Source organism: Macrotis lagotis, chromosome 6 (genome assembly GCF_037893015.1).
Source record: "Macrotis lagotis isolate mMagLag1 chromosome 6, bilby.v1.9.chrom.fasta, whole genome shotgun sequence".
NCBI lineage: Eukaryota > Metazoa > Chordata > Mammalia > Peramelemorphia > Peramelidae > Macrotis > Macrotis lagotis.
In genome coordinates this window covers 60,411,354-60,437,940 of record NC_133663.1, presented here as the reverse complement: position 1 = coordinate 60,437,940, position 26,587 = coordinate 60,411,354, and the positions used below count along the sequence as shown (strand labels likewise).

Sequence of the window (26,587 nt, the reverse complement as noted above, 5' to 3'; positions counted from 1 at the left end):
TTGATTTCATACATATATGAAAATATATCCATGTATATGTAATATGTCGATGCAGATACATACATATATGTAAAGAAATTTACCATGTTACATGAAAATAAATGCATCCATATGTGAATTAAAATAAAAGCAAAAAAATACATGTATGTGTATAACAACTGAAAAATACATTGAAGTATACATAGCTATGTACATATGTATATATATTGTGAACACATATATCCATGAATACTATGGATATTTATCACTATCAATGTGAGATCTATACTTATATTGATAAATCTTGATAATTATAAAAAATTCATTAAAAACATTGATAAATATAAATAAAATATCCATGTTTCTATGGATCTTTGTATCTGTATATGAATGAATATTTGTAGGTATGTATCAGTCTATTGATCCATCTATCTATCACCTTAAATCATTGTTAGGTTTTACTATTTCCATTCATTAGGTGAGTAGATGGAGTGTGGGCATGCAGACAACCATTCACACTTTCACATGCATATTGAAAAGAACTATGGTATGTAATTTATATGGCACTGTCTTTAGAGTTAGACAATTTCTTGTGATTGAGGGTTTATATGAGCTTAGAATAATCATGTAACATCTTGATATATTAAGTAACTCTTTCAGACTCTTAAGTTGCAAAGAAAAGAATGAACTAAATTGATGGAAAAAAGTTTCTCAAATTAGCAATCTGCTAGTAGCAATGGCAGAATTTGTATACCATTGTGTAGTATGTTTTTTACTATAAAATTTTGCATTATGCCATTGAAATCATCATCCAGAAATTGCAACTTTTCTTGCAAGGAGTTTTCCCCCTTCTTTTTAGATTAGGCCTGTGTGAAGTATAGCACTTGATATATTACTGTGCTATTGGCTGGATGTTTAGGGGAACCAAAGCCAAAATATGTAACTAGATTTTAGATCTGGAGTTTTTAGAATCACTCCTTTGATAGATCACAAATCCTTAACTCCTAGGATAGAGATAATAGGTCAATGTTTGGAAGGTATAGTACTAAGGAACTTTACAGATTGGAGGAGAATTCATTTTGCTGGCTGTGAAATTTCATGTCAGAAATAGCTTCAGGGTACATCAATTCTGTTCCGCCAATATTATGGATAATAATGATTCTGCAAACTGTGGGACATATTTTGCACCAATAACAACACAATAAATCCAATTGCTGGAAAGAGTGCTTAATGTTGGAAGCTGGGAGAGTCCTTTATTAGTGAAGTTCAAGTTGACAGGCAAGAAACATTGGAGGAAGAGAGGAGTGCTTTATCTGCTGCTGACTTGTGGGGTTTGACTTTTTCAAAACCCAGGGGTTTGCCTAGGGTATTAGCACCTTTATGGAAAATTTGCTCTTCCCCCAGGGTCCAATTTTCAAAGAATCATGTGAACCTAATTGCTCAGTTGGTTCATAGTGTGTTGACTTTAGAGAAATTTTTTTTTTTAAATTGTTCTGCACAACTGTGCTGAAGGAAAGGGGAACAATCTGTGAATGGTCTCTGTCTATGGTCTCTGTTGAATCAACTGGCTTTTAATCCCTGTTTTTGTTTTTACCATCCTTAAATGGTTTCTATGATAATTTTTTAAGTCATATGAAGAAATCTGGTATATAATTTCAAAGGGATAGGGGCAGGAGGTGGGATGTCACATATAATACATAACCATCTAGTTTGACTAAAACATAGAATACAACAATATAAAAAGAAAAGGTAGTTAGGAATCCAAGTGATTCCAAGTCTTACCTGACTCATATGAAGATTGTGCATTTTATTTCAGAGGCAATAGAGAGTCATTGAAGATTTTTCACTGTATTGGAATCTATGTTTTGGGATGGAGATTGGAGAGTGACGCTGTCGGAACTGTGATTTAGTACCATCATATTGGCAGTGAGGGTGGAGAATGAATTAGGGACAAGATCTTGGAAGTGGAAAGAAAATTGAGGAAGTTAGTTCCATAATCCACTTGATTAATGAATGTTTGAACTAGAATGAAGGTTGCATGAATGGAAGGAAGGGGTCCATTTCCTTTCCCTAAAAAAATTCATACAGAAGTCAAACTTCTCAGAAAAAGTGAAATTCAAGTTATATGTTCTGAAAGTCATGACACTAACTTCTCCTTGCTGATAAGTTATTTAAGTTTGTGCTTCAATTATAGAACAATGTTAGAGGATTGAATTAATATGCTGTAGAAATTTCAACCCTACCCACCCACAATTTTCAATCTTTAAGAATATTCTTGCTATAAATTTTAGGACTCAAAAACCTACCAGTCCCCCATATAAGTGTAGTATAGTCCAAAAAGTGATGAATTTGATTTCGAAGGAGCTGAGTTTGAATCCTAACTTTATTATTTACTGTGTCACCTTGGACAAATCACTTTATTTCTCTGAGACACATTTTATTCATCTGTAAAATAATGAGCCTAGAAAGAAATGGTCTCTAAGGTCCCTTCCAATTCTGAATCAATGATCCTATGATTAAAAAAGTCAAAGAATATAGTGCTGAAACCAACAACAACAAAACTCATTAATTTTCTTCCTTACTGCTCCAAATATGATCTCCTTATTTCAGAAACTCCCAAATAGCAACTACAGCAGAAGCTCTTTCTGTTGTTCATATTGGCAGAATGCTTTAATGTAGTTAAATTGCATTTTCCTTAACTGCTTTCTGGGGAGGATAGTCATCATTATAGGGCCTGTTGTACAGATGGAGGCAAAGAGAAGAGAGGGAGAAATGTGAAGTTGTTGGGTTAGAGTTCCATGAGCAAAGAGTGTAACTAAAGCTTATCAGAGCCTGTATGGTTATAGGCTCAACAGGGAAGTGCCACAAGGGATTGATGCTTTATGGAAGGGTGGCCAGAGACAGAGACAGAGGCAGAGACTAAGAGATACGGAGCCTGAGATAGAGAGACAGAGAGGCAGAAGGAGACAAAAAGACAGAGATAGGCAGAGACAGAGAGATATCAGACAGAGAAAGAGATGGCTGAAGAGAGACAGTGAGAGATAGAGAGAAATACTAAGAGATACAGAGCCTGAGATAGAGACAGTGAGAGAAAAACAGAGAGGCAGAGGGAGACAAAAAGACAGAGATAGGCAGAAATAGACTGAGAGATGGATAGAGAGACTAAGAGATATAGATAAAGAGACAGAGAAGACAGAGGGAAAGAAAGAGACACACAGGGTCACAGAGACAGAGACAACACAGAAAGAGAGAGACAGAAAAAACAGAGAGCCACACTGAGAGTAACAGAGATAGAGATAAAATAAAGTATTGGGATAAGTTTTCCTGATTTCAAATCTGACTGTAGACATTTGTGATTCACTTTATCCTCTTTACCTCAGTTTCCTTATCTGTAAAATGAGCTGGAGAAGGAAATGGTAAATCATTTCTTTGCCAAGAAAAATCGCAAATCAATCTCTCTCTCTCTCTCTCTCTCTCTCTCTCTCTCTCTCTCTCTCTCTCTTTCTCTCTCTTTCTCGCTCGCTCGCTCTCGCTCTCTTCCTCTCACTCTCGCTCTCTTTCTCTCACTCTCTCTCCCCTATTTTGTAAGTGATAGATAACTATTTGTTGACAACAGAAAACCTGTATGAAAGTCTCTTTTTAATACTTGACCTTACTATCCAGGCAGCATCAATAAACAACCAATGAGAGGAAATTGTTGTCTGAAGAATGTAGGAGTTCTAAGATATCAGGAACAAGAAGGAACTAAATAGATATCTGACTAAGGAAATGAAGTATATAAAACAAATGTTTGAGCCTGAGGCAAGAAAACAACAGATTATGGATTTCAATAAGCAAGAAGGCTGAGAAAAGATAGTAAGGGCTGTTTTTTTTAATCACAATTATGCTAACTTATAAATTACTTAAAACAAATTCCAGAACACTAGCAAAAGCAAAAGGTAGCACATTAAATCTCCCCTTCATTCATGGCTATCCTGCTCCTTTCCTATTGTTGTCTCTTAAATGAGTCAAACATCATTTAATGAGTTTTATTTGAGAATGATGGACTATGAGGTCATCCCTTAAGGGAAATTTTTCTTTCTCCTCAGGGTTATATGGTAACTCATTCTTAAACAAGAAGTAGTATCATGAAATGATTCCTTACTATAACTGGGTAAAAGTGTCCAAATACATTGCTTCATTTAAGTTGTTGTTTAGTCATTTTTAACCATGTCCATTCTTTGTGACAAAATTTGGGATTTTCTTGATAAAGATACTTCAGTGGTTTACCATTTCCTACTCCAGTCCATTTTTACAGATTAAGAAACTGAGGCAAACCAGGTTAAATGACTTGCCCAGGGTCAAATAGCTTGTAAGTATCTGAGGCCAGAATTGAACTCAGAATAAATATCCTTTCTATCTCCAGGTCCAGCCCTCTATCCACTGTGGAACCTAGATGACCTTTCATTCAAGTATAGCTTCCTCCTCCCCCAAAAATCTGTCTTATAAAAATTATCAACATTAAAATTAACCTGCCATTTCCATAGTATGTATCCAGACTTAGATAAATTCAAATGTTTGTCTTCTTGGAAATATAACATATTCATTCATTAGATTTTCTTAAGATCCATCATTATTCAGACAAAGGTTAATTGTCAAGATCACTTGGTCAGTTTTGATGGTGTTGGAATGAAAAAGGTCAAAAACAGAGTTTGTTAGTAGTCTCACCTTGGAAGTATGTTAGGTTTTTAAGAAACAGGTTCCCCTAGGAAAGATTTCTTCTTAAGGCTAAAATAAAAGGTGTAAAATGATAAAGTGCACAAGATGACCCAAAGAGAGCTCACCAAATAATTTAGAGAGGGTTCAAAGCATATAACTTAGGTGATAGAGGGTAGATTAAACTTATCCTTAGAAAATAAAGGCATAAACAGGTGGGGATGGAGAGTTGCACCTTCATTCTTAGGAAAGCTTCTCTGATAAATGTACACAAAGAAATTATGGAAAAGTGTGGTTATAGCTAACGGAGAGGTGAGCAAGCTACATACTTCAATCTATGACTCTACGTTTCCTTATGGTTTATTGCATTGTTCTCCTGTTGTCCCCAAAGTTGTTAGGTGACTTCTGGGTTCATGATGCTTTCTTGCTTACTTCAGGATACAGTCTTATTAAAAGCTTTCCTTTAAAGAATAGAATAAAAACAATTTTACTAATATCTTTCTGTTTTTATATAATGTTCATTACCAATGCACCTGCTCCCCTCATAATTAAGCTTTAAAAAGAGAAAATATAGTCTAGCAATACTAATCCATATGTATGTGTCACATCCACATACATACATGTATATATGCTTACATTCTGGGAGTATTCTGAAACCATTGTCCCTCATCTCTGCAAAGTAGCTGAAGGAGGTGCCTTCTGTTTCATCTTGAGAAGTCAAAATGTTAAAATTTTATGACGTACTTTTCATAACATTCTTTCCATTTACATTGTTATAGTTTTTAGCAATATTGATTCCTAGTTTTGCTTTGTTGACTTTAATTTGAGACATTTAATAAACTGGGATCATACTGAAGGAAAGAAGAGAACTGGGAAGGGTGGGGGTAGAAGAAATGAAAAAGGAAATAAGAAATAGAAAACAAGATAGGGGGAAAGAAGAAGCACAGAAATTGAGGATAAGTATTGTGAAATGATTAAAAAAATTATGAATGTCCTTGAATTCTAATACAATAGGATTCTTCTTTCGAGATGGAATTGACAGGAGATAGGTTTCACAGAAGATCTGGTAAGATTTGGAGTTATGTCCTGCATTTGACATGAACCTGGTGCCATGGCTCACTATATAGCCCTGAGTCATTTATTCCACCTCTCAGTGCCCCAAACAACTCTTGAAGAAAGACAATTGGAGAAACTGTATTCATCTGTATTGGTAGGAGTTTCTTCCTGATGCCAATGAAGAAACCTACCATGGGCAATGGGGACTTCATTACTGTGAATCTCTTTAGAAGAAAATTTCACCTATCAGATAGGTAAAGATGCTAAGAATGGATGTAGCAAGGATTCCATGTATTCCCTTAGTGTATATCCTACTTCTTCCCTGCTGTATGTTTAAAGAGGCAAGGGTGCATAGGGTCTGAAAGATGGGTTCTCTCTGGTTTTCACCCAGCACCTCCTAGGGCCACATGTCTATTGAGGAATGATGTCTTGTTTGTCTCCTGACTGCAAACAGAGAGCAACATCACTGTCACTTTTAGAAAAGACATTTTGCCCCTGTCAATCCCCCTTCTCAGAGGTTGTGATTTCTTTTCTGCCAGTGTCCCTCTTAGGGGAAGAATTTCCCAGAAAGAAGCACCAGAATATTAATGTGGATGGGTTTGAGAGAGAAGAAAAACAAAAAAAATAGGAAGATGAGTCACTCATCTTGTTCATTAGCATTGTAAGATTTGTTTGAGAGACTCCTGTATTTTATTCTATTCCTTTAGCAGCTTGTCAGACAGGACCCTTGAAAAACTGAAGCACATCTTTAGATAACTTCAAAAAAAATCTGATTGAATCCTTTGTGTTTCCATCTTTGAGCAGAGAATCTACAAATGCCACTTGAGCTTAGAGATCATGGTCAACATAGCTTCTTTTATAAGTGAAAAACTATGACACACAAGAATGTAAGCGACATTCCCAAGGTCCCATGGGATTTGGAGTCAAGTGTTTGATCAGGTTTCTCTGATTGTGTTAGAAAGACTGTGTTTTGTTTGTCAGCTTAATAGAATCAAACAGCTCTCTGCTTGTATAGATAAGACTTGGGACCAGGTAAGGACGAGTGGCAGCTCTTTGGAGGCAGACAGTTACCAACCAGTCCTCTCTGGTACACAGTCTTGGAGAAAATAAAATGACCCTGAAATCAAGATTCAAGATGACAAAGATACTTGGAAGTAAAGTCTGAGGCCAATCAGATGCCAATTCCCTTCTATCAATAACTTGGGTGAGAAGTATGGCAATGGATATTTGCATCTGGTCTGCAAAAGCAATCTTCTCTCTTCTTTGGGCTTATTCACAGTTAAATTTCACAATTTTTGAGTTTTTCTTTGTACTTCCAAAAAGACTTTCTTGATATGCTCTAGCATGGGACAAGTTGACCGTAGCGGCAAAACCAATCCTTGTTAAATAATTCAAAAGTAAATCTTTTCAGTTTTAAACTGTTAGAAGAGACTTCATAGATGGAGATCTAGCTTTGGATTCTGGAATGCTGATCTGTCTCTGCTAAAATAACATGTCCCAACCCCTTCTCTTAATCCATCTCAATGGTCTATGTTTTTCAACTTTCTACATAATGTGTTTGGATTGTCTGTCCTTATCTTAATGGTACATGCTTTGTAATTTTGTGTAGGGTGAAGAATGAAAAACATGTCAGTTCTGTCAGAGCCTTGTGGTCATTCAAGCATTTTCAGTTGTATTTATGTGACTCCACTTGGAGCTTTCTTGGCAAAGATGTTGGAGTGATTTGACATTTCCTTCTTTAGCTCATTTTTTACAGATTAAGGAAACGGAGGCAAGTAGGATTTAGTGCCTTGCCCAAGATCAACTAGCTATCAAGTATCTGAGATCCCTTTTGAATCACCTAGCTATCAGGACTTACTGGTTTCTTCCTTTTATCCAAACTCCATATTTTACAGGTGTTATTATTCAAGCAATTGGTTTCTGGTACCATAGGAACCACATAAAATCTTTGAACCTGATTATGAAGAGTTCAATGATAAAAATTATTCTTGCCACTGGAAACTTATGCCTATTTTTTCCTTTCTGCATCATCTTTTTTTTTTTTCAGTTTCTGGAATTCTGATAGTTTCTGATTATTTGTTTGATTTCTGGACTTTCTGTTTTATTTTTTCTCTACTTTCCTGTTGAGTTCATTTTGGTTTCCTTACACTGCTTACCCCAACTTAGTTTCCGCAGATATTTTGATACCTGTTAGCCTGCTTCGTCTAACTTTGGACACTCTATATATCCTCTGAATGATCTTGTTTAGCAGATTGCTCTTATCTCTGTTATCAGTTTTTCTTTGCTACTGGATTCTTTCAAAAAATATTTTGCTTCCATTATCTTCTGGCCCTGGAATCATGAGGACAGGAGTTTGAATCCCACCTCAGGTACTAATTTACACTTACTAGCCATGTGACCTCGGGCAAGTCACTTAATCCTGATAGTCTGGCATCTAGGGCTATTTCCAGTGGCCCTGATTCATATCTCACTGCTGGACCCAAATGTCTCCGAGGAGAAAGTGAGGCTGGTGACTTAGCATAGACCCCCTCCTCAAATCCAAATTACCTGCTTATTATGGATTCACTTCCATGATCTTATGATCTTCTTTGAGAGCAACAGACAATTAAAAACCATCATTACCAGGCAATAAGTCTTTACTATGTGTAAAGTGGCAGTTCAGTGGTACAGTGGATAAACAGCCAGACATGGAGCCAGAAAGAATCAACTTCCTGAGCTCAAATTCGCTAGCTGTGCGACCTTGGGCAAGTCATTTAACCATGTTTGCCTCAATTACCTCATCTATAAAATGAGCTGGAGAAGAAAATAACAAATTACTCCATTATCTTTACAATGAAAACCCCAAAGCAGTCACAGTCGGACATAACTGAATAGCAAGAACAAAAATATGTATGCAAAGGCTATTCTAGCTGATCCAGGACTTCCAAGATAACAAAAAAAGATAAAGAACAAAAGCCATGTGCTCATGTAGCTCAAATTCTCCTGGTAGAAAATTTTTCCTTTATTTCCTTTACAATCCTATCTTGCATGTCCAACTTGGTTTCAATTTCTCAGGACCCAATGCAACCTCTAGCCCCTAAACTGACACTAAATCCCTTTTGCATATATGCATAGAAATACATATAAAATGTGTTGTTTTACATGTAATACATATGAAAATAAGTGTTTTAGATAGAAGTCAGAAAGTGGAGTGGTTAGAATGCCACACTTAGCTTCAAGAAAGCCTGAGTTCAAGACCTACCCATCCACCTATCTTTGACATTTAACAGTGATGAGACCCTGAGGTAGATCATAACCTCTGTATGCTTTGGGGGCCTCCCCTAAGTTGGAATTCATGTCACAGATCGAACCACAGATCTTTATTACAGATTCTTATTCTTTATCCAGATTTATCATAATAAACCTACCAATTCTTACTCTCAATACCAATTCCTAGAATAATAACACTTGTAAAATATGGACTGTGCTTGGTCCTGCTAGAGAGGAGGGTAAGAAAGTTAGTAAAATTCCAAATAGGTTCTTTCCTTGTACTTTAGCCATTTGATGGCAGAGAGGTAAATTTTGGGACTTTTACTTCCCCCTGTCCTATCTGGTAGACTTGTCTAGGTGGCCCATTGGAGAAAATACTAGAACTGAAGCCAGGAAGAATGAGTTCAAATCCACTTGTGGTCATTAACTAGGTATATGACCCTGGGCAAGTATTTAACATGTTTGCCTTAATCTACTGGGAAAAAAAAAACATTCAAGAATCTTTGCAAAGGAAATCCCAGGAAAAATAGTCCATGGGGTGATGCAGAGCTAAATAATAACATCCTCTGCTTTGCTATTCAATTTGAATTTACCAAACATAAAATTAAACTTTGTCCAAAATAATCCACTTCATTATTACCCAAGAGATAGTCCCATTTCCAGTAATGAGTTAATATAATTGTGAAAATAGAGAGCATAACTTACTGTCACTTGAATGAAGGATTCAATCTCTAATTCCTGTCAAAAATAATATAGTGATAGCAGGGACACAATTATTTCCAGTAGCTCTTCTTCAGAGTCTTTTCAGCATCAGAAGACATATAAATCTCCCATACTTGACTATCTTGGTCCGTGTTCAAGTTTCAGGGAAGAGTTTCAAAATAAATTCTCATTACTCATTTTCTCTAGTGATTTAATAGCATCAATAAGCAGCTAGACATGAAATAAAATTTGGTAAATATATTTAAGAACCTGTCTGGAATGCAAAAGACATCATGTGAAGAATTAAGGGAAGATACAAATAAGAAAAGTTGATTGTCTAAACTTTCCAGAATATGATAAATTCAGAAAAAAAAACATATGGAGAATTCACTGATTTAGAATGAAGTAATTCAAAATAGAACAATACATATAGTGACATTAATAATGCAAATAAAAACATTAAAAGGAAGTCAAATTATTAATTATTGAAATGAAGAATTTGCTCCCAAAGAACAAAAGCAAGGACCACTAAAGCATGCCTTAGTCTTTCAGTAAAGAGGTGATGGGCATAGAATGCCATATTTTCAGATGTAGTAACTGTCCATTTAATTTTTTAGCTATTTTTATATTTAATAAATATGAATTCAATATGCATATCCTCAGTACTATGTCTAGAAATTATTATAAAAAGAAAAGTCACTGAAATGGTATTAAAAATAAAATAATATATTATACTTTAGAATGCAGACTAACTGAAATGTATTTGATATATCTATAATTTTCCCCTTCACAATGATTATTCCCTTGACTGACACAAATGATATCCCTTTTATATCTGAATAGGCAATTTCAGGAGACACTGTGGCCTGAAAAAATTCATCATCTGATATCTAGGCCAACATGCTAGTTTATGAGCCTTTCTAAATGTACTTGAGCTTGTCCTGGGATGAAAGGCATAATGTAATGTGTTACCTAAGCATACTAAAAACTTTTATCTTTGGAGAATATTCTAGAAAATGAAATCATGGTCGTGTTAATTTAGAATTACAGAATCTCAAAATTAGAAAGGATTTTAGAGGTGATTTATTTTAACTATCCAGTAGTCAATCCTCTTTTCAATGTACCCAATGTGTAACAAATCATCTGTTTCACTTTTTACAACACATCTTAAAAAAAAAACATTCCAGGGCAGATAGGTGGTGCAGTGGATAGAGCGCCGGCCTTGGAGTCAGGAGTACCTGGGTTCAAATGTGACCTCAGACACTTAATAATTACCTAGCCGTGTGGCCTTGGGCAAGCCACTTAACCCCATTGCCTTGAAAAATCTAAAAAAAAATTCCCTACTCAGATTTCAAATAGGCTTTTCTAAATCTGCTAAATTATTGCTCCTAGTTTTGAACTATGTTCTAAGCAAAATTCTAATCTTTTATATGACAGTGTTTCAGATACTAGAATACAGCTCTTCTAATTTTCTTGGAGTAGTAAGGTTCCACTGAGCATTCAAACCACTAAAAACTAATTCAGTAAGAAGTCTTCTTGATTGCATCATTTAATTAAAGGTAAGTAGAGAGAAGATTTCTATATCTCCTTTATTCAATCAAATCTATTGTGTTAGTGACTTGGCTAAACCCTAAGGAATTTGTATTAAAGGAAAAGTTATCCAGAACCGGACATAGAACTCTGAAATGGAGTAGAAGAAATAAGATCAAAAGAAGCTAAGTCAAGACTCAGTCCCAGAACAATCAGTTGAAATAAGAAAGAATAAATATCGAAGACAGGAAAAAATAGGCTTCTGGGAAGGGGGCTTAAGAATCTATGTTGATTTGTTTTGTGAAGAACTCACCAGTCTTCTGACTCAGGGAGGTAAGGAAAGACTTAGACTTTAATTCACTGGTTACACAGACAGTTTACAAGTTATGACAGAAACTGTAAGAAAGTAATCAAGTTAAGCAAAATGAGACAGTTGAGTTAGAGCAGCAAATGGGCTAAGCATCTTAAAGAGATAGTTACAAATTGGAAAAGGAGGTGAATAAAAAAATTAAGGAAAAAGAAATAATTGGGAAACACTAGTCATGAAGTTAAAAGGAAAGAAAGGAAGGAAAGAAAACTTAAATCAACCTAGATCCAGCCACAGGAAGCTAGGACCATGTTTTTCCAGCAGCATGGAATTAGAACAAGTGGATCCAGCTTAGAGAGAAGGTGAAGAGAAGATTGAAACAGTTGCTCTGAGGTGAATCTCTCCTTGTCTGAAACTTGCTCTGATATTTTTTCACAGTGAATTGGAAAAGGGTAGTGTTTGTGGAGTGGTTTAGCACCTGGCTCTAGCACCTAGCTCTAGCATTCTCCAATGTGCATGCATAGCAATGGTCCCCAAGGAGTTGCTAAGACATCAGTCCCTGATCATGAACAGAATTAATTAGTATTATGCATACTCCTGCCCCAAAGGGTATGACCAAAGTATTATAACAGTTCTTGTGTCCAGAATTCCCCTGTTACAGAATGTTTTGCCCTCTATTCTTGATGACCATGACAACAGGGAGGTTGACAAGCACATGAATTACACCATCCTCCAGAGCCATCTGGGCCCAGTGGAAATGGTCTCCGTATAGGCTCAATCTCTACAGGGTTTGAAAGGAGGTAGTGATTGCTGGAGTTTTGTTATTGTTGTTCAATCATTTATGACTTTTTGTGACCCCGTTTAGAGGTTTTCCTTTTGGCAAACACTTTATATTATTTCCTTCTCCAACTCATTTTTCAGATGAGGGAACTGAGTCAAGGGTTAACAATGGGCTAGGGTAGATAGAGTGTTGCTCAGGAAAGCTCATCTTCCTGAGTTCAAATCTGGCCTCAGATACGTACTAGCTGTGATCCTGGGCAAGTCACTTAATCTGTTTGCCCTCAGTTCTGACTGAAAAAAAGGATGAATAACAAACATCTAAGTCTGGTTTGTACCATAATTTCTATTGATTCTTCAGATTTCTTTTTGTTTGTAGATTCACACTGATAATTTTTTAAAAATCAACTTTTATTTTGTTCCATCATTTTATTTTGAATTTTTACTCTTGGGAAATACTGCTAATTAATGTTTATTGATTCATCATTAAAATATGAACTCACTTTGGTTAATCTTTTTTTGTAGTCATTCATTTTTATTTATTTCTTTCATTTTAAAAATTTATTCTTTTACATTTGTGGATATTTTGGGTTTTCTATAAAATCTATGTTGAATTTATATTTTTCCTTTTATGACACATTTTAGTAATATAAATTTTCCTCTGAAAATTACTGTTAGCTACATTTCCTAAATTTCCTAAATTTTGGCATGTCTCATTTTTATCATTCTCCTTAATATAGTAATTGTGTCTATAATTTGACTTTTGACTTCTTCAATGTTTCGGATGTAATGATTCATATGTAGTTCATATCCTTTGTTTATGTTCTCTGCATGTATTATTTTTTGTAATCATTTTTGTTTTTAAAGAATTGGACCAATTCAGTCAGGGGATATATTTAATGATAAAAAAATAGCTTCCCTGCCCTCAAGTAACTTATAATCTAAATGTGGAGATAACAGAGGGAAAAAAGAGAGTGAGGAATGGGGAGAAATCTGACAATAAATCAAGACCTAGTGGAGGTGCAGCGTATTCAATGGAGTTGAAAACTGGTAGAGTAGAACTAGCCTTCTATTAGAAATGCCCTGAGATGAGTTTGTTATTCTATCCTCTCATTGACTGGCCAACAACAGATCATAGACTAACCCTTTGTTGCTCACAGTTTGGACCCAGATGGCTCAGAGTGAATGGAAATTGCAATTGTTTCTGTCCAGACCAAAAACCCTGAGCATCTTCCACTATCATATTGATTTTTTGGGGGACCTAGATAAAAGAGGTCATCCCCCCTTATTTCTTTCTTATCTAGCCTTAACCACTGAATGGACATTGCCTTAGTCAAACTGAGTCATGTAAAAGACCTTAGCTTAAAAAGACTAAGGTATCCCAAAGCATCCAGGGTCATCTCCAGTTGTTCTGATTTATATCTGGCCACTAAAAGGTTCCAGAGGAGAAAGTGAGGCTGGTGACCTAAAGCCACTGGCCTCTAGAGCCATTTATGGACTGATATGAATCATAAATTTGACTGAGGCAATGCCTTTAAGTATTTAAGATTGGGTAAGAAAGGAGTCAAAGAAAGTCAATCTCTGAGAGAAAGACCCTCAGGGTTTCTGGACAAAGCAGAAACAATTGCTATTTTCATTTACTTTGAGCCAATTTTGGACCCAAACTATGGCCAAGTGGATATTGGCCTGGGATCTATTGTTGACTCCATCGGAGTGATTTAGATTTAAGGCCAGTAAACACCAAGAGGTTTCAGAGATCAAAACCAGGAAGGGAAATAACAGAGCAGAATGAGCTGAGAGAATCCAGTTTCTACCCTCTATTTAGAAAGGGACTAAGAGGAATTTGACACTCTTAACTTCTAGGCTTCTCCAAGGAGAAGAGGAGGCTTTGGAAGGTGAAGTCTAACAGAGTTTGATGTAGCACAGTAATGAAATTACATGCAAAATGTAGTGAACCTTTTAAATAATGATCTACAGAGCATTGTAAAATGCTTTTGTTAAAAATATCATGAACAATGGACAAATTACTGGTATGTCACCAGTAAAGGGAAATCTCAACAAAAATCACCAAGCAATATAAAACATTAAAACAGAATTTCAAGGTCAATAAACACTTACTGAAATTTTAATCAAGTCTATTAGCTTTCAGGGAAATAATATGCTTACATGAACTATATCATCTCTCTCTTTTCCTATCTGTCTCTCAAATAGCATTGGGCAGTATTATTAATCATTCAAGTATAGTAGTATCTGGAAATACTGGAGGAAAGATCAGGTTTCAAATTCAGTACTTAAAAACTGGAAAATATTTCTAAGATCATAAACTATTTGAATGGACTTTGATTGTATCTAATATCTTCTTTTGAAAAATTATAACGAACTTCTATTGACCTTGAAAAGTCTTAACTTCATGTTTCTTAGTGAATAATGTTTGAGATTCCCCTTTGTGAATTGTGGATTTTATCAATCAGTAATTCGTCTTTTTGATACTTTTAGAAAAAAATTTACTCTGACATAAGATGTTATTAAGAATTCTCATTTTGTCATTATTTTCCCCTGGGAAAAATACAATCCTAAAATTGTTTCTTTCTATCATATATTCAGAATCTGTTCCTTTAACTTAGAGTCAAGTGTTATTTCTATCCATTGCTATGGCCTTTGCCTCTGTCTTAGAAAATTTTCATACAGATCTGTATTTTTGAGTTCCACATCTTCCATTTTCAAAATGGATTGTTAAATGTCGTACACCTCACACATATATCATTTTGTATATCCAAAGTGATAATAAGAGTACAGGAAGAACTGTACAGTTGGCCCCTTGTGATAAATTTGTGAGCACCTAGACTAGATTTCAATAGTATGCAGAGTCATCAATGGGTTACAATCTATATCCCTGAAAATAATACCACATTTTGAGAAGAGACCCATTGAAATATTTGATTAAGTTCTCTTTCTCAAATAAATAAAGCTTTTTCTTCCAGTTCTTATTACTTCTGGGAATAGAATTAAGCTTTTTTTAATTTTCTTTTTTCAATGACAGTTTTCAGGTCAGTACCTGTCACAGATTAATATTTGGGTGTTGTTTTGTCATCTTTTCTAGTTTTTCTATTTATTCTACCTTATTGCTTTATTGGCTTTTCTGCTGGTTTTTTTTTTTTTTTGGTCTGCAGATCAGGAGGAGGAGGAGTATAAGGAGCTCTTGGCTTGGATATAAATTTTTCTCTGTCAGTCTTCTTTCCTTCCCTCTCCTTTCCTACTGAGTAACATATTTCCCCATGTATAAGACACATCATTTTGGGGAAAAGTTTAGGGTCTAAAAACTGGGAGGTTTTTAATGTAGTGGTTATATTTTTTTCCCTTGCATTTCCCACATTTTTGCATTTCTTGTCTTTGTTCTCTTTGCTTTGCATTTGTTTATTAGGTAACATTCTGCCCAGAAACGTCTCAGAAAAGATTTTCATTCAGTGCTGAATTCAAGTTCAAAATAATCCAGTTTGCCAAAGTGAATGGAAATCATGCTGCTGAATGTCAGTTTGATTCTCCTTCAATGGAGCAAAAAATACAAATTTGGCTCTTTGAAGAAGAAGCCCTACTGAAGACACCCTGGCAGAAGAAGGACATGAGTAGGGAGCAGCTAGGTGGTACAGTGGATAGAGCACTGTCTTGGAGTCAGGAGGAACTGAGTTCAAATACGGACTGAGACACGTAATAATTGTCTAGCTCTCTGTGAACTTGAGCAAGTCACTTAATCCCATTGCCTTAAATTAAAAAAAAAAAATTAAGAAGGCCATGAGAAGTAAGGCAGACAAATGGTCTGAGTTAGAGGGGGAATTGAAGAGATAGATTTAAGAGCAAAGGGCCATTGTGATTCCTGTGTCCACAAACATGGTTCAGCAGGAGGCAAAAAGAATTGCTGGTAAAAAAGAAGGGGCTGATTTCCAAGGAGGACACATGTGCTTCAGGTTCATGAAATGAAATAGACTAAGCATGCGTCCATGCACCAGACTTGCCCAGGGTGTGCTTGTGGTCAACCACACACCAGAGCATAGGTAGGAGAGCAGGCAGAGGCTCTCCTAAGACAGTGATTTGTCATCAAATATGCTCATTAATGGGAGTTTTGACATGATGAAGAGTTGTATGAATTTTATGATGAATAAAACTTGAATTCCATAACTTTATGGAAAACATTTTTTTCACATTTTGGATCCCAAAATTAAGGTGTGTCTTATACATGGGAGTATTTTGTACATTACGGTAGGTTGTATTTTACAAATTTAACTTCTGCCTCATATACTTCCAAGCATTTCTATTTCCTTCTGAGGCCACCAAGATTAGATGCCTAATATCCTATCTTGGTTTTTTGTTGTTGTTGTTTTTGCAGGGCAGTAGCATTTAGTGACTTGACCAAGGTCACACAGTAAAGTAATTATTAAGCGTTTGAGGCCAAATTTAAACTCAGGTCCTCCTAACTCTGGAGCTGCTTCTGTTTCTACTGTGACATCTAGCTGCCTCCAATATCCTTTCTGATGAGGCATGGGAATTGCCTGATCGATTCCATGACATATGGAAAATTCTCAAGTGAACAACTACAGATTTTTTAATTGATATTTTATTTTTGCAAATATATGTTATGAAAGTTTTTCAACAGTCATCCATATGTATATGTATATTTTTATGTTACAAAATTTCCTTCCACCCTCCCTTACCACCCCCCTCCCCTCATCAGTGAAAAGTCAGGTTAACATTGTACATGCATAATTGTGATAAACATATTTACAGATTAGTCATTTTTGCTATGAGGATTTAGGATTAAGGGAAAGAGATACATAAGAGATATTTTTTTATAAAGTAGTCATCAGATTCTGAAGGGTTTAAAATTTTTTTATTTTGTTTTGTTCTATTTTTCTTCCTCTGGATGGGGACAGCATTGTCCATAGCCAGTCTCCTAGGGTTGTCCTAGCTCTCTGAACTGCTGAGAAGAGTTGCTTCCATCAAGGTTGATCATCTCACAATATTGTTCTCTTGGTTCTTCTCCTTTCATTCAGCATCAGATTCTGTAAGTCATTCCATGCTTCTCTAGAGTCCAACCATTTATGGTTTCTTATAGAACAATAATAATCTATAGTATTCATGTACCAAAACTTGTTTAACCATTCTCCAATTAATGGGAATCCCCTCAATTTCTAATTCTTTGCCACTACAAAAAGAGGTGCTGTGAATATTTTGGAACATGTGGGACTTGCCCCATTTTTTTTTATGATTTCTTCTGGATATAGACCTAGAATTGCAATTCCTGGGTCAAGGGATGTCAATAGTTTTATTGCTCTTTGAGTATAGTTCTATATTGCTCTCCAGAATGACTGGCTCAGTTCACAACTCCACCAGCAATGCATCAATGTCTCAGTCTTCCCACAACCTCTCTAGTATTGACCATCTTCCCTTTTTCTCATCTTAGACAATCTGATAGGTATGAAGTGATACCTCAGAGTTCTTTTAACTTGCATTTCTCTAATCAATAAAGATTTGGAACATTTTTTCATATGATGGTATATAAATTTAATTTCTTCATTTGAAAACTGTCTATTCATGTCCTTTGACCATTTATCAATTGAGGACTGAGTTGTAACCTTATAAAATTTATGCAATTCTCTGCATATTTTAGAAATGAGAACTTTATCAGAACTCCTAGTTATGAAAATTCCTGCCTAGTTTTTTGCTTTTCTTCTGATTTCGGTAGAATTGATTTTATTACTGCATAACCTTTTACATTTAATATAGTAAGAATCATTCTTTGTGCAGTTTATAATAAATTCTATTTCTTGTTTAGTCATTAATTTGTCCCCTTTACATAGATTTCATAGATTATTTCTTGGGCTATTAATTTATCTATAGGTCGCCCTTTTTCCCCCTAAATCCTGAAGCCATTTTGACTTTATTTTAGTATAGGTTGTGAGATGTTGGTCCATATCTAGTTTTTATTATACTACTTTCCAATTTTCCCAACAATTTTTGTCAAATAGTGAGTTCATATTCTAGAAGCAGCAAGGATCAAGGTGTTAACTGAATTTTTTTGTTCAACTCTTGGCTGTTATTTCAGAAGACTTTATATTGTCTGAGGCTTTTTCCATGTTCTCTTACTAATACAATATTAAATACTAAATAACTCAATTCATACTCAGTACTGTTTTAATATTTTATTGAAATAAAATTGAGATTTGGGAATGTGATCATATAAAAAATCTGAACAAGTACTGAAGGTATTGGTTTTGATTTGATTGACTAGTAGACTATCTTTGAAATTATACTGAAAAATCTGAATTCCTCATCTAATACCTTTTTTCTTTGTGGAGTTCATTTGCTGCTGCAATAATCATGTAATTATCATAACTGCTTAATCGAAAGAAAAAAAATTCATCTTCCTTTATTGTTCCTACTGGAATATTGAACCTATTACAAAGCATAGAAATAGTTTGAAAGAGGCATAAAAGTGAATTGCAAAAGCTAGTTTCATTTTATTCTTATCCCACAACATTTCTTTAGTGATAGAAGAACTATTTTAAAAAGGCGGGTAAAGAAAGAATTAAATCCATCTAGTGTGCCTCGAAAGGAAACACTCCAAATCTCCATAATGTCTAGAGACATATATGTTTTCTTTAATATCACTATACCTACCAATAATAAATTCCATTATCTATGCTGTACTTTCTTTCACTATCTATAACATTTCAAATGCCTCATTAAAACTAACCTAAATAAAGGCATTTCTCAATTCTGAATTGAAATTCTGTATTTCTTATGTATGACTCAGTTTCTAACATTATTGCTCATTACAAGCAAGTCAGAAAGTATTTATTGGCACAATTACCAAGCTATACAAGGTGCTGACAATACAACAATAAAAATTATATAAACCATGCCTTATAGTTGAGATAAAATGATTGTAAATAAATATGTTTTCAACATGTACAAGGTAATATATTATTTTGAAGGGGAAGTACTAGAAATCTGAGGAAACAGAAGAGATTTCATGTAGAATTAGTTATCTGATTTAATCCTTGAAGAAAAAGAAATTGCACGAGTTTATGTGAGGAGGGGGCACATTCTAAGTATGGGGTACAGCCAATGCAAACGTTTGGATACAGAGAAATTGTGTCATGAATGAGGAAAACTATTTAGCTGGATTGGAGAGTGCAGGAAGTCAGTCGAATAATTAGTTAACAGACATTTATTTGGCTTCCATTTTATATAAGGATGTGTTACAAGTCTATCAAAGCTTTAATAGGAGCCTGGGGTCAGATTATGAAGGGGTTTTTCAGTACAAATGAGTGGAAGATATAGTTGATCCCAGAGATATTGGGATAATATTGAATAGGATAATGGTATAATCAGTTCTAGGTTTAGAAAAATCACTTCGGTAACTGTGTGGAGAAAACCAAGATCAAGACTTATTGTTCTAATACCATTTTTAAGATTAATTAAATCTAGAATTATTTAACCATGTTGAGGATCATTTATTTCCTTTGTCTGTTTTGTTTTGTGTTTTGGTAGGGTAGAGGTAATTGGGGAGTATTTCTTCTTTTTTTTTTTTAGTTTTTGCAATGCTAAGGTTTAAGTGACTTGCCCAAGGTCACACAGCTAAGTGATTATTAAATGTCTGAGAACAGATTGGAACTCATATCGTCCTGATTCTAGGGTTGGTGCTCTATCTACTTCATCACCTAGCTACCCCTCCCCTTATTACATTTTTAAAGAAATTTTCCTTCTTGTTAGAGAGTACAAATATACACTACAGGCATGCATTTTGAAATTTCTACTTAATAATCATAGGAAAATTCAAATTATGTTAAAACTAGACAGTTTGCTATATTTTTGCCAGGATGAAAATTTTTAGCTCTGAAGTATATATTTTTAAAATAAATATCTATTTTTATTATTTGTTTTTTTTTTTTAAATAATTGATTTCTGACTTTCCTTTTTCCTCCCTCACCCATTGTGAAGGCAAGATATGTGATATCAACTATACATGTGAAATCATACAAAACATACTTCCATATTAGTCATCTTGCAAAAAAATAATAAAGAAAAAGAAAGTTAAAATTTATGCTTTAATTTGCTTTCAGACCCCATCAGGTTTTTTTTTTTAATGGAGCTATCTTTTGTCTTGGATTTACATTGATCAGAATAGTTAATTCATTTGTAGTTATTTCAGAAGGCTTTATATTGTCTGAGGTTTTTCTATGTTCTTTGGATATTTGATTTAAACAATATTTAATCAATTAACAAAAGTTAATCATCATACAATATTGCTCTTACAATACAATGTTCTCCTGATTCTGCTCACTTCATTTTCATCAATTTATACAATTGGATATCTGTGATTGATAGAAACTGTTTTCTTGAACTTAAGCTTATTTTTTTTCCTTTTTGTTGCTTCTCCCCATTGATACTGATTTCTGCCTTCTGGAGTCAATAGCATGAATTTAATCCTTCTTCCTCATGCCTAGGAGTCAAATATTCAAAGATAACTAGTAAGTTTCCCTTCAATTTTCTTTCCAGGCTGAACATCCCTTGTTCATTCACCAGATCCTCACTTGGTATCTTGGTTGCCCTTTATGTATAGTCATTTTTTCCAAATTAGCAACTTTCTTCCTAAAATAAGTTCCTCAGAAAAGAATAGTATACTCTTGTTGTCATCTGAACAGGGAGGAATATAATGGCACTATCAGTTATATAATCTGAAAATATATGGGTGAATTAGACACTTGGGATTTCACTAACTTTGTTACTTTGATAACAAAAAATAGTTACATTGCCTTTTCCCACCAGTACCATACTGACTCTAATTGTAATAAAAATAGTATATACAAAAAAGGATATGTTTTCAATATATAATATATATTAATACATACATATATATATATATATATATATATATATATATATATATGGAAGGGGGAAGGTGAGGGGGAATGAGGGATCCTTCACTCTCATCAGAAATAGCTCAGAGAGGAAACAGCATACCCACTCAATAGGGTATAGTCATCTAGAGTAGAAAGGAGAGAAGGAGGAAGGGGGATGTGGGTGATAGAGGAGAGGATAGATCAGTGGAGAGAATAGTCAGATATAACACATTTTCTTTTTTACTTTTTGTAAGGTGCTGGGATTGGGTGGCCTGTCCTGGACCATGGGGGTCGATTGTTGTTGGGTCTCTGGGGTGGGATGTGGGCTTGCGGCCTCTTGGCTCCAGGGCCGGTACTCTATCCACTGCACTACTCAGCTACCCTACATCACGTTTTAGAAAAGGGACAGAGTGAAAGAAGAGAAAAAAATATAATATATGGTAGTGGGGAGGAATGGGTGAAGGGAATTACAATCAGCAACAGCAACTGTGGAAAAATATGGAAGTAACTTCTGTGATGGACTTATGATAAAGAATGTGATCCACCCTAGAGAGGGCTGATGGTATCAGAACACAGACTGAAACACATTTTTTTTCTCTTTCTTTTACTTTATTTCTCATGAGGTTCTATATTTTTGTGGGGGAGGGGGTATTATGTCTACTCTTAAAAAAGAATATTTTAGTAATGTATAAAGTCATATTAAACAAAAAAGAGAGGAAGAAACCAGGAGGGATGAGAATTCAAGGAAGCATGGAAGGATTTGCATGAACTGATGATGAGCGAGATGAGCAGAACCAGAAGAACACTGTACACCCTAACAGCAACATGGGGGTGATCATCATCCTTGATGGACTTGCTCATTCCATCAGTGCACCAGTCAGGGACAATTTGGGGCTGTCTGCAATGGAGAGTACCATCTGTATCCAGAGAAAGAATTGTAGAGTTTGAACAAAGACCAAAGACTATTACCTTCAATTTAGGAAAGATAGTTATCTTATTATGTAATTTTGCTATCTCTTTTACTTTATTTTTCTTCCTCAAGGATATGATTTCTCTCTCATCACATTCAACTTAGATCAATGCATACCATGGAAACAATGTAAAGACTAACAGATTGACTTTTGTGGGGGTTGGGGGGGGAGGGAAGCAAGAATAGAGCTAAATTTGTAAAACTCAAAATAAAATCTTTCATCAAAAAAGATTTTTGAAACTGCATACATTACTAATCTATATACTTTTTAATTGGGAAGTAACATTGATAACTCCAATTTAGAGAAGAAGAAGCTTAGAGTATTATCAGGATTTGTCTTGCATAAATGTTTAAGGCAGGATTTGAACCCTAGCATAAACATTCTTCTTGATGCCTAGTCCATAGTTACAGCTGTTTTTTTTAGGTTTTTTTTTTTTTTTGCAAGGCAAATGGGGTTAAGTGGCTTACCCAAAGCCACACAGCTAGGTAATTATTAAGTGTCTGGGGCTAGATTTGAACTCAGGTATTCCTGACTCAAGAGCTGGTACTCTATCCACTGCGCCATCTAGCTGCCCAGTTACAGCTATTTTCAAAAGTGTCTGAGTTGTAATATACTCAAGTATGGTAGAGAAGAGAGAGTAATGATAACAGATTGAAACTGGCATTGAACCCCAAACCTTCATGCTTGCCAGTTTTGCGATCTTAAGTAAATAAAATAATTAATCTTTCTGAGTCTGTTTCCTCATCTATAAAATAGGAAAGGTTATATTTGTTATTTCTAGCTTACAAAATATGTGTGAGGGAAATAAAATGTCAAAGATTAGGTATTACATTAATACGATTTATTTGTTATTTCTCTGTTACCTGTTTTTGTCTCCTGTCAACTTCAGTTGTTTTTTCAACCATGTCTAACTCTTTCTGGCCCCATTTGGTATTTTCCTGGCAAAATACTAGAATGATTTGCCATTTCATTCTGTGACTCATTATATAGATGATGATGATGATGATATTTATCCTTTGTTCTCAAAGACATGACATTAGGGAGGTGATGCCATGACAAGCAAGTGAAGTGGATTTGGATGAAGAGGTGTTGGGCTATGTCATGAACCTCACTGTCTCCTTATAGATGAGGTTACTAAGGCAAATAGGGTTAAGTGACTTGCCAAGGAAGGGTTTGAGGCCAAATTTGAATTCAGGAAGATGAGTCAGGAAGATGAGGACTACAAGTCCTGAATTCTATCTCTTGTTCCCCCTACCACTTGTCCCCGCAGTTGCCCTTCCTATCAAAGACTTATCTTTAAATGACCAATTTAGACCTTAGAATACAATATCCTGTACCTGGAAAGGTGAGCAAAATATTCCCCTATTGTACAAATAAAAAATAAAGAAGCAAAAAAGAAAACCTGGAATAAATCTGGTGCAGTTACATGATCACTTTTGTGTGTCCCTTTTATTTCTCTCCCTCACTTTCAAAATGACTAACAAAAATAATTTTTAGGATATTTTTAATTTCTTCAGTTCTGATTCTGTGAACACCTTGGGGAGGAGACTTGTCCAAGATCACAAAGGAAACTGGGGGAAGAAAACAGGTTTCCTAATTCTTGTTTCAGGGCTTAATGTGTTAATATTTTAGTTAGTCACAAGTTAGATGTATGCTTTTGTGAAATTTCTTAACCTCTCAGGGCCCAAATTTCCTTATTGGCAGAGTGATTGGGTTAAGGGTCCAGATGTAATGTTATGTTGATCAAGAAATGTAATTTCTGGAAGAGACCAAGCCTATCCCTTCCTTTTGCAAATAGGGAAACTAAAGTTAGGGGAGGTGATTTGCCCAAGGTCATAAAGGACTAAGGGAAGAACCCAGTTTTCTGAACTCTTGTTTTAGTTGTATGACTTTAGAAAATTTAACCCCTCAGGGCCCTACTTTCTTCATTAGCAGAAAGATTGGGTTAAGGCTCCAGATTTAATGTTATGCAATTAAACCTTGTTATTTAAGTATTACAAGTGTGAATATCTCCTTTTCTTATTTCGATAGAACATACATAATAGTTGTAGTCAGAGATCCACATTTAATCAGAGCATTAGGGGTGCAAAATATTTCCTTGTTCAACATTATTTCCATCTATTATCTTTCATTATCATAATTTCCTACATTGTTCATTTATTTAGATAAAAGTATCACAGGCCCTCTAAAATTCAACTAGATTATCAGGGAAGGATAATAGGAATTATCAGTTATTAACACCTTTGCACAAGTTAATTTACAGGATAAAATAGTAAAGGATAATTTGAGGGGGAAAAAGAATAGCATATAGATGGTGAGTTAGGAATAGTTTGGGACACCAACTAGGAATAAGAAAAACTATGGGATAGCACCTAGGTTCTGGGGGATGCCCCAAATTGATGTATAACATAATGGAAAAGGAAATGGTTTTGTAATCAGAGGACTCTAATCCTGCTTCTACCTGTTTGACCTTGGGTTCAGTTCATAGAGCTTTATCTCAATTTTCTTATGTATAAAATGATCTCATAAGACTTTATAGACTCAATGTTCCTTTTTGATCTAAATCTAGGCTCCTGTGAACCCATGAGGCAGAGAATTTTATCTATTTACCTCACTGTTTTTTGCACCAAGGTAGCAATTGGTATCTTAGTTTCATTGTTTCACTACAATATCAATAAACTGAACAAAAGACCCCCAAATGTCATTTCCTAATCAGTAAGACTGAAAGAATTCAAGGCTACTCTTTTATCTCCTAACAGGTAATTTTGAAAATTGATCTACCAAATCACTAAATGCTAAATGATTTATCAAAATTTGATTTTGCTTCTAATTCATTAGAGAGGAACAAACAAGCTCCCTTTACATTGTCTCTTGACAATGCTTCTGAATGGGAAATAAAATAGGAAAGCTTATTATGAGCCTCACCCTAAAAGAGCATCAAACTTCTGACATCCTTTCTAAGACCCCAATCTATCACCCTATGATACCAAGATGGCAGAAATGGTTCTCAAAGTCTTCCCAACTTTCTGAGATCAACCAGAATCTGGATTTTTCTAACGTATTCTATTTTCACTTTTTTTTAGTTTTTTTTTTTTTTTTTTTTGCAAGGCAAATAGAGTTAAGTGGCTTGCCCAAGGCCACGCAGCTAGGTAATTATTAAGTGACTGAGGTCGGATTTGAACTCAGGTACTCCTGACTCCAGGGCCGGTGCTCTATCCACTGTGCCACCTAGCCGCCCCTCTATTTTCACTTCTTGACCATAATGAGACTGACCAGAACTTTTCTTAATTCAGAATTGGGGGGAGGGGGTACCTTGATCAATGACATTGTTTCTTCATTTTGGTGTAGAGTTTCCCCAAATTCTCAAATGCCATTGTAATAGAAATTAGCTTCTGGAATAACTAATATAGGGAAGTTTTTATATATGACTCAGAAAGAGATGAAACTGGGGGTGGCTAGGTGGCTAGGTGGCGCAGTGGATAGAGCACCGGCCCTGGAGTCAGGAGTACCTGAGTTCAAATTCGACCTCAGTCACTTAATAATTACCTAGCTGCGTGGCCTTGGGCAAGCCACTTAATTCCATTTGCCTTGCAAAAAAAAAAAGAGATGAAACTAGTTAAGTTCAGAAAGGAACCTTAGGATCCTAGGAACTTAGGTGCTATTAGCAACTGACAGAAACTTTCACAAAAGGGTCACATTTTATATTAGTAGAGGGAAGAAATCATCAATCCTCAGAACAGTGAAATGATCCAGTAAATTAGAGGGGGAGAATTTGAGAAATCTGAACCCCAACACTAATCCTAATTCCATTTCTAACCCTAATTTTAAGTGCGAATTAACTCACAGCATGGTCAAGCTCATCTTTTCAGAAGTCACCTCCTATTCATCAGTGATACTTCAAGATAATTTCTATACGGAATTCTTACAGACTTGCCCCTTCCTTTTTTGTTACAGCATAGGTGGAGAAGTTGGGCGAGGACATGAAGGAAGTTATGTGGGCAAACATTTCCGAATGGGATTTATGACCATGCCTGCTCCTCAGGACAGACTTCCTCATCCTTGCTCCAGTGGCTTTTCCGTGAGATCCCAGTCCCTTCACTCAGTGGGGGGCACAGATGATGACAGCAGCTGTGGCTCTCGGAGGCAGCCTCCCCCAAAGCCAAAGCGGGACCCCAGTACAAAACTGAGCACTTCATCAGAGACTGTCAACACCACGGCAACGGGTAAAACTGTGAGACTCCCTGAGAGGACTGAAGGTAAATCACATGGTTCCTACTTTAACTAGAAATTTATTTCAGACAAGATGTTAAGGTCAGCAAATTAACAAACATCTGTTTTCCTCATTTGTGCACAATATTCCAAATGCAATTAGACTTCATGGTCCCATAATCATACCAGAATTGCAGGCAGCTCCTTGAAAA

General features: G+C 35.4%; 1 protein-coding gene across 1 annotated transcript in view; it reads left to right on the top strand.

The window, feature by feature from the left end:
• Positions 1-26,587, top strand: part of NYAP2 (neuronal tyrosine-phosphorylated phosphoinositide-3-kinase adaptor 2) — a 318,657-nt gene that overhangs the window by 131,651 nt on the left and 160,419 nt on the right. The window contains exon 2 of the mRNA XM_074192541.1: positions 26,121-26,422. Coding sequence (XP_074048642.1) covers positions 26,121-26,422 — 302 coding nt within the window. The remainder of the gene's footprint in view (positions 1-26,120; positions 26,423-26,587) is intronic.